We start from the raw sequence: 9,298 nt of genomic DNA on the forward strand, positions 1-9,298 counted from the left end.
TTCAGCTAAATTTTTGCACAAAAAAAAAATTTTTTTTATATCGATGTTTTGTTGCTGGTGAAATTTTTAAATGCCAGAAAAATAATTTTTTTAAATAATTTTAACTATGCTGAATATATTATTATTATTATTAATAATAATATATTATTATTATTATTATTATAGTTGTTATTGTCAACATTAATTGTAGTAGCACCAGCAATAGAAGTTAGACATAATGCTATAATAACAATAATATATTTAATAGTAATATTAGTAATTAAAAAAATAATTATTATAAATATTCAAAAGTTGAAAAAATGTTGGAAGCATTAGATGATTCATCTTGATTCTGATGTGAGTGCGGATGGTGGTTCGGCGTATTATCAGAATAATTTTGTCAGTACACATTTTCTCGTGCAGCTGGTTCAATCCAATTAACTGGAGGTAAGTCATTTGGTGATTGAGTACAGTAACCTGAAATCGTATTAACACTGGGTGATATTGGGGAGTAATTTGGAGCAGCAGTTCCAAGTGGTTGAGAAAAATAACTCTGATGTTCAACTCTGGCTGGTACTGAAGAGTAGCTCAAAGTCGCAGTTGGAGGTGGCTGAGGACGGTAACCTGGATTTTCACTACTTGGTGGCTGTGTAGAATAGGTCGAAGTCGTAGTTGGAGGTGGCTGAGGACGGTAACCTGGATTTTCACTACTTGGTGGCTGTGTAGAATAGGTCGAAGTCGTAGTTGGAGGTGGCTGAGGACGGTAACCTGGATTTTCACTACTTGGTGGCTGTGTAAAATAGGTCGAAGTCGTAGTTGGAGGTGGCTGAGGACGGTAACCTGGAGATTCAATTCTCGATTGAATGTTAACCTGATGATCATGTAACGGCGACTGTGTAGAATAATCTGACGACTTAGATGCAGGTGATTGAGCAAAGAAATCTTTAGCTCCAGGTAGCTCCGAAGAAATAGTTTCATCAAATGGAGTTGAAGTGTGATTCGGCTGGAAGAATTCCAATTTTTTTGGTCGTTTAGATAATTTATTAGAATCATTTGATGTAGCCATTGATCGTTTTGTAGAAGATCTCGAAGTTGAAGTACTCGCTCCTTTATATTTTAACTTCCGGTTACAGCAAACGTTATTTATATGTTTGGAAAACATTTTTGATGTGATAGGGATAGCCAACTTTATTTTAATTAAATCTGAAATTATAAATTTATTAATATGAAATCATCATAATCTTCCGTCATAAATTTAATTTTACGATATCTACCTTTAATCGCGTCGCTTAGACGCCAATAGACTCCAAGAGATCCTTTACAACCTTTAGCTGAATAAAATTGTAGATTATTTCCATATAATTCGACTAAGATCTCCGTAATAATTTTTTTCCAATCTTTTTTTTCTCCGTGGCGGCGCAGAATAGATTCAAATCTTTCTTTACGTATATAACAATTTGAGCCTTCGAAAATTTCGACCTGTAAATAATGAAAGAAATGCGTTGATACACTGATAGAAGGATTTGTTTATAGTTAAAAATATTTGTTAATATTTAACAAATCATTTGTTAGAGACCACTTGTTAGTCCTTAATAAATATTTCTTAGTATTTAAAAAGATTTATTAATATTTAATAAATGAATATCAGATTTATTAAATACAAATAAATCATTTTAAATACTAAGAAATATTTGTTTAATACCAAAAAGTGGTCTCTAATAAATTATTTATTAACTATTAACAATTATTTTTTAATACAAATAAATATTTCTATCAGTGTATTAAAAGTAATTACTGGAAAAAATATTAAATAGTTAAGGGTAATATTACCTTATTTAGACCAGCTGTATTAATGCACTTAATGGCCTGTAAATATCATTAATAAATTATTAAACATAGTTATGTAATAACGATCTATAAATCGATAGCAAAATATTTTCAAATTACTTACAAATGACTTTTATTCATACCTGATTTGTCTGAAGTTCATTTGTTGATGTGTTTTGTCTGTGGTGAATACCTTCAAAATAGCACATTATACGTCTCATACCATCCATGAATTCATGAGACACTAAAATTAAAAAAAAAAATATTTGCTTGCAATAATTTAATATAAAATTGGAATTTTATAAAATTATCTATAAACATAATCATTACGATAACATTAATAACTATGATTATAATAATAATAAAACAAGAAATTATAATAGTAAAAAAAAATTCAATTATTAATATCAAAATTAATAAACTATAGCAATTAAGCTTTAAGCAATTAAACTTTTTTTTTCTACAAAAATTATCGTTTTTCAACAAAAATTATTTCTTTTTCAACAAAATTTTTTTTTTTACCAAAAATCGCTTTTTGATTAACAAAAATGATTTTTTTCCAACAAAAATTATATTGTTTTTAATAAAATCTTTTAAGTTTCAATAGATTTACTGAAAGTTTACATACATATAGGACTTTCCAATTCATTAGCAATTGTATCGTTTTCTTTATCTTCCTTATCATCTTCACTACTTGATTCCCCATCAGATGATTTGGTACAATTTTGGAGAGGATCAACCACATCTGAAGTTGATTCAGATGGACTGTGAGTTTTTAAGCTATCAAAAATCGATGCTTTTTTTAGAAGGGATTCACTACGGTTTTATTTTTGGCTAACTACACTCTTATTTTTTGTTTTTTGATTTTGTAATTCCTTTTTCTTGTCCAATACATCTTTAGTGTATGATTTTTGTATTTTTGGATCAATAATACAACCGACATCATCAATTGCTAATTTTTCTAAATCAGATCTCTTACCTTTTATTAAAAAAAATATTTTTGTTTAATTAATCACCTGTTTTTATATATAAAAATAATTTCAATAATACTTACAACCCATTTTCAAAACTCTCGCTGAATGCTTCGTAGTTACATTAGTTGTTTTATCCGTCCATTCGAGTGAGGTTAGAGCTCCTTCGTGTCGATCACGTGCAGGAATTTTTGAGGTAGCTATTACATCAGACTTTTTGTCCAAAATCCAATATATCAGAGCAAATCTCATGATTTGAATCTTTATCAAATGTATCAAATAAAAATAAAATTAAATGAAGAGCTATAGAGAACAAAATCGACGCTTAGTATATTGTAGATGTTATGCGTAGTATATTGTAGACGCTATACGCACAATGTCGACACAATTATGATGCTATGACACTATTGGTCATCTGAGAGAACAATGCTCAACGCTATTGGTCGATTTTTAATAAGACCACATGATTGGTTACCATCTTCTTTACCGATTGCAGACATAAGAAAACTCAGCTTAATATATTCACTAGCTTATCGACTATTTATGTCAACTTTATAAACACAACTTTATAAAGAAAAAAAAAAAATTTTTAACTAATACAACTTATGACTAATTTAAATAAAAGAATTTGATAAAAAAATTTGTTATTATTAAAAAATAAAATATAAAATTTTATATCATAGTATTGGAGATTTATCTCCAGATTTTGGAGCGCTTGAGATTAGATAACCTAAAACAAAGATAGATTCCAGCCTTGGTGAATGAAATAATTTTATTAATTTTTTCTAAAAAACAACAATTTTGGTAAGTACGGCCTGTTATAATCTTAATTTTTATTAATAATATTTATAATGCTATTATTGATAAAATGAAAATGAGAAATTTTTTCAGACACTTGTTTTGTCAACAATAGTCAATGACACAAATAGCAATATTATAAATTTTCAATATGAGGAAACAACTTAGAGAACAAAGTCAAGGAGCAAGATATAAGTACATGAAGTCCGTTGAAAAGAGTGATGAAAATAAGCACGAAAAATTGTAAGTTATTTTATTTATTAATTGCATGTCATTTTCGTAGGTGTAAAAAAAACAAACATTTGGAGTCTTATTGGCATGTTGTTTGACATAATTTTTTCCTTAAATTTTTAGTTACGAGTCGGAACAAACCAAAACTGCTGAAGACTTTCTGCAGATCACAAATCCTGAATTAGATAATGATACATCAAATGTAAATAATTCGTCAGACCATCCGAATCCATCGAATTCCAGCGAGAGTTCATCATCAGGAATTTCGACCTTTGATGATAGCAGTAATGAAATTACTCCAAATGATTCATCTAATAATACCGATTCTTCGATCTCTGCAAAAAGTGAAGATTCAAGGATTTTGGACAATATTGGAGACAACAATCCTAATATTAGTAATAATGATGGTGCAGAAAATATAAATGATGCGGATCGTTTGTTGATACCACTTTATAGAGGATCAGTTATGAATGTTGAACAAAGTAATTTGATAATTTTATCATTGCTACTGAAACACAACATGACACAGTCATGTATTTCTGATGTCATGGAAGTCGTAAAATTCCACTGTCCCTCTGAAGGCTTACAGAAAAATAATTTACATATTTTTAATAAATATGTGTCCAAAGCTGAACCACTCAAACATTACTATTGCGTTAACTGTTTGAATAATTTAATGACTGAAGATGAAAAGTGCAGTTGTGGTCATGAAGAGGTTGAATATTTCTTGCAATTATCTATTTTTGATCAGCTACAAGAACTATTTCGCCGACCGGGTTTTTTCGATCAGCTTCAATATCGTTTTCATAGGCAGAAAACAAGGAATACTTCTGTTGAAGATATTTACGATGGTACTTTATATCAAAAATACTGGAGAAATGGATTTTTCGAAAGTCCATGCAACATTTCACTTACCTGGTACATTGATGGAGTATCACCATTCAAATCTTCCAAATATAGCCTAACTCCTTTTTATATAAGAATAAATGAATTACCCTATCACAAAAGAATCTTAAAAGAAAATACAATCTTAGCTGGACTGTGGTTTGGATTGGTAAAGCCAGACTATAATCTATATATAGATAAATTTTATTTGGAATTCCAAAGTTTGTATGAAGGAAAACAGCTTTATATACACGATCTTAATGCATTGAGGACTGTTAAAGCTGTTTTACTGACTGGTACGGCTGATCTTCCAGCGAAAGCTGCAGTGTTAAACATGATGTTATTTAACGGCGAGTATGGTTGTGTTGACTGTGAAAACCCCGGTGAAACTTTGAAGCTCAATACAGGTGGACATACTCACATTTATAAATATCAACCGAATGCACCTCTACGTAGTTTAACAAGTGTCTTACATTATGCAGACGAAGCTGTTGCTTTGAAAAAAGTAATTAAAGGCGTTAAAGGACCTTGCGCTCTATCTAAAGTCATGCCTAATTTTATTGTTGGTAATGCAATCGACTCGATGCATTGTATTTACGAAGGAAATGCAAAAAAATTAATGCATTTATGGTTTGATGCAGAATATAGTTCAAGTCCATTTTCTCTCAGGCAAGTAATTGATGTAGTTAAAGACAAATTTAAAAATATCCAAGTTCCACGGTTCGTTCATCGATTCAATACTATTGATAATTTTGCCACCTGGAAAGCATCAGAATATAAAAATTGGTTCTTTTATTACTCGGTCCCTATTTTATCAGATATAATGACACCTGAGTATTTCAGTCACTATATGCTTTTAGTCACTTCTATTGTGATGCTAAACGCAAATGTAATAACTCAAACGATGATAAATACCAGTAAAAAAAATTTACAATTGTTTGTCAAACTATTTCCAGATTTATATGATCTAAAATTCTGTTCAATAAATAATCATATACTATTACACGTCAGTGATAAAGTAAAATCATTGGGACCATTGTGGTCGCATTCATGCTTTTCATTGGAAAATCTAAATGGCTTAATGGTAAAAGATATGCATGGTACAACCAATGCAGATTCACAAATTGTTAATTTACATTGGCAAAATTTATTGTTACATTCTCGAGTACAGAGATTACCTGATGGTACAATGCGTGACTTTGCTAAAAGGAAAAAAAAACAAGTAAAAATACGAGAAATCTTCGATAAATTCAGTACAGTTGGTACTTACTTAAAATTTGACTTGGATAAAGACAATGTTGTAAGAAGAAGTTTAAATAACGGGAACATTGAAGGTGTTTATGGTTTAGAATATTTTAGATTATTATTAAATGGTATATTGTTTATATCAAAAAATTATAAAGAAACGTTAAAAAATAATTCTTCTTATGTAGCATTTAAATACTTGAATGAAAAACGTTTTGGTCTTCTTCATTCTTTTATAAAAATTATTGATAAAATATGCGATTGTCAAAAAATTAGTAATTGTAAGTGCCTTGGCCATCATTTTGCAATAATAACTCTGCTGCAAGTAGAATCTTTCAAAGAGCCTGTCAGACTTCTCCAACTATCACATTTATATGAATTCATTATAACTGAAAATGTATTTGCGATTCCTGTCGAAAATTTACTATCGGTATGTTTTTATATTAATACAGGTAATAAAACATTTATTGCAGAATTGGTTAATCAATATGAAAATGAATGATATTGTAAACAAGAGCTTGTACAAATTCTTCAGGAACAGAATAAAAAAAAATCATTGCAATAAAAACTTTTTTAATAGTAATTTTAATTTAATCAGAAATAATTTTTTAAAAATTTGCTATAATTAAAATTGAGTTTTAATTTTAGATTAGTTTAATTAATAAATAAGTATAAAAACCCCATTCGATTTGACTTAAATTTTAAGTTAAAATTAAGTCAAATAAAGAACTAGATTTCGAATCGATAAACAGTTGTTTTTTTAAGACAAAATAAGTCAAATTTAAGGCAATGAAATAATTTAAGCCAAAAAAAGTTAAATTAAAGGAAACTAAAAAATTTAAGTCAAAAAAAAGTCTGATTTAAGGCAAAAAAGTTAAGAAAAGTCAAGATTAAATCAATATTAAGTCAAAAAAAGTTTAAACAATTAAAATGTGGAATACAGTGGTCGGTATATCGACGACTTCAAAGGAAATTAAGTTAAATCAAGTCAAATTTAAGATTTTTTTTTGACCCGGGTATTTATGTAGTTATCCAGACGGTACAAAAAAATTATGGTTTTTGTCTAAGACATCATGTGTGCATGGTCCGATTTGAAAAAAAAAAATTTTTATAATTCAAAAAAATATATTGATCAAATGCACCTAAAAAATTTTTGAGAAAACTCAATTCTTTCATAAATAGCTATTTTGCAAGTAGCTTTAGATTAATCTATCTCGTTAACAAATAACAATAGCTTGAAACATGCTGGAAATAACATTTAAAGAAAAGATTAACAAATAAAATAAGCACAACCCGATCTCTCTAGGACCAATAGTTTACGTCATGAGAATTTTTTAATGCAAAATTTAAGCGTTGAGCGCCAACACGTTTAAATAAGTAGCTCTAACTTGGTAAATAATTTATCGATTCATCTATTTTATTTCTTAATCACAGCTTGTACTTACTTTTATTCAGAAAAACTTTAATTAAGTATAAAAAAACTTTATGCAGTTGTAATTACCAAAAAAAAAGGTTTTTCAGTTTTTCGTGGCTCAAAAATAGTAAATATATGATATATGACTTTTCATTAACATACACGCAAGTTTGTAGTGACGAGAGATTTTAAGAACAACTTATAAATAGGAAAAAAAAATTTTTTCTTTTGCAAAAAAACGCTTTGAAAATTGTTGCTACCAATGAGGTGACGGTATATATCTTAATATGAAAGACGAAGAAATACAAATAAGTATCTCTCTCTTGAGTTTTTAATTCTGAAAGTTGGGAGAAGGGAGAAAGATAAATTATTTTATTATTATTAGAATAGACAGACCTAAGAAAGAGAGAGAGAGAGAGGATAAGGTTTCTTATCTTTCGATCAACAGATGACGAAAATTATTTTAAATATATTTGACGAAGATTCTGTTTCCCTCGCGGTTTCGGAATCACTGTTAAATCACAGTAAAATTTTAGTGAGATTGTAGTGAAAAGACAGTGAGATCATGATGAATTTACGGTGAAATCACTATGACATAGGGACATTAGGTGACTGTGGTTTTATGGTGATCTCAGAGTGGTTCGATAGTAAGTTCACCGTAGTCTTATCATTTTATCACAGTCGTTTCATAGTTATCTTACAACAGTTTCACCATAAATTCATAGTAATTTGATAGTAATTCCATAGTGATACTGCAGTCAGCTTAGAGTGACACCACTGTGAGTTTTACAAGGGAGGATGGGGGAATTATTGTCTCTCCACTTGTCTCTCCACAATATAATTATGCATCTCTCAACCACGAACTCTCAATCATTTTTCTCGCCCCCACCCCCCTGCATGTCAGGATTTTTTCTTTCATGCCCGACACACATCCGTTGCGACTGTGGCCGACTTACGCGTTATAATCAGTACCTGCATTTGCATTACGGCCTTAAATAGTATGGAAGGTACTTCTATAATAACATTTTTACCTTCCATAACTATATGGGAAAACCATAGAAAACCCGGCTGGTACAGAGGCCTGGCAATGTAGCGCACATATCTTTTTTTTTTTATTTATAATCACTGAAAAATATTTGTGCGTGCCGGGATCGAACTCGGGTCCCACTCTTTCGAAATGTGGGCACCGAGCCGACTCGGCTATTGCCAGCCTAACTTATATATTATAATATTAATCTGTTAAAAAATAGGTTTTAAAAATCGGAGTAAGACAAAAAGTTGCCCATTTTTAGTAAATTTCACAGAAATACAAATAAACTATTGCTTTGATCCTCATGACAGAACATTCGAAATTTTGCCAGTTTCCCACTCAGTTTATAGCTTCAAAATAGTCCAGTCGGCCTGGAAAAAGAAGTTGTTTGTTGGCAACTTTTGACAAATGGTCCGAATTTGGATTTTTATTTCTTTCAAAATACGCAGAAAAATATTCTAAACATTTGTATGTATGTGGAAAGTGTTGCTTTTTTTTGTTTAAAATATTGCGTTTTAGCGTTGAGCTTCAAGTTAAAAATCACAGAAACTCAAGTGGTCGAGACATGCTGCGTATAAAATGTAGAGAATTAAATAAGGAACAAAATGATCCAAACCCGATGTCTATACGACCAATATTTCACGTAATATTAATTTTTTAATGAAAAAAAAATAAATGCGGTTCCGCTTTTCAACAAGTACCTATAACTCCGCGAAAATCATTCAATTTGCTTTTTTTTTTTTTTAAACTATAGCTATTGTTGTTTTCTATAAGCAAAAAAATCAGCTAAACTTAAAAAATTTTTTTTGAATTCACTGGAATTATTCTCAGTTTTTCGAAATTCTGCATTAAAAAATAGTTAAAATTAGAAAAAAATTATTTTTTTTTTTCATATAAATTGTCGAAAAGTGGCCAACC

General features: G+C 29.6%; 1 protein-coding gene and 1 long non-coding RNA gene across 3 annotated transcripts; both read right to left on the reverse strand.

Moving 5' to 3' along the window:
* Positions 1-200: 200 nt before the first annotated feature.
* LOC123265045 (extensin-like) lies at positions 201-3,396 on the reverse strand. Of its 2 annotated transcripts, XM_044728628.1 has the most exons (7): positions 2,861-3,396; positions 2,435-2,785; positions 1,950-2,050; positions 1,810-1,845; positions 1,254-1,458; positions 820-1,182; positions 201-747 (listed from the first exon to the last, which is right to left on the reverse strand). In XM_044728628.1, exons 3-7 carry the CDS (start codon positions 2,034-2,036, stop codon positions 380-382), a joined length of 1,059 nt encoding a protein of 352 aa, XP_044584563.1. In that variant the 5' UTR covers positions 2,037-2,050; positions 2,435-2,785; positions 2,861-3,396; the 3' UTR covers positions 201-379. The 2 variants fall into 2 exon arrangements, with proteins under 2 accessions (XP_044584563.1, XP_044584562.1); XM_044728627.1 differs by having other exon boundaries at positions 201-1,182.
* Positions 3,397-4,874: 1,478 nt separating this feature from the next.
* LOC123265056 lies at positions 4,875-6,491 on the reverse strand. Its single transcript, XR_006509492.1, has 2 exons — positions 5,962-6,491; positions 4,875-5,893 (listed from the first exon to the last, which is right to left on the reverse strand). It is a non-coding gene; the product is annotated as an uncharacterized LOC123265056 (long non-coding RNA).
* Positions 6,492-9,298: the final 2,807 nt, after the last annotated feature.

The sequence above is a fragment of the Cotesia glomerata genome, linkage group LG5 (genome assembly GCF_020080835.1).
Source record: "Cotesia glomerata isolate CgM1 linkage group LG5, MPM_Cglom_v2.3, whole genome shotgun sequence".
NCBI classification, from domain to species: Eukaryota; Metazoa; Arthropoda; class Insecta; order Hymenoptera; family Braconidae; genus Cotesia; species Cotesia glomerata.

Coding starts and splice junctions, on each gene's coding strand:
- LOC123265045 (XM_044728627.1), bottom strand. CDS start 2,036: ATGGATGGTATGAGACGTATAATGTGCTATTTTGAAGGTATTCACCAC. Junction 1,846..1,949: donor ATGAACTTCAGACAAATCAG/GTATGAATAAAA, acceptor TGATATTTACAG/GCCATTAAGTGCATTAATAC. Junction 1,459..1,809: donor ATACAGCTGGTCTAAATAAG/GTAATATTACCC, acceptor CATTATTTACAG/GTCGAAATTTTCGAAGGCTC.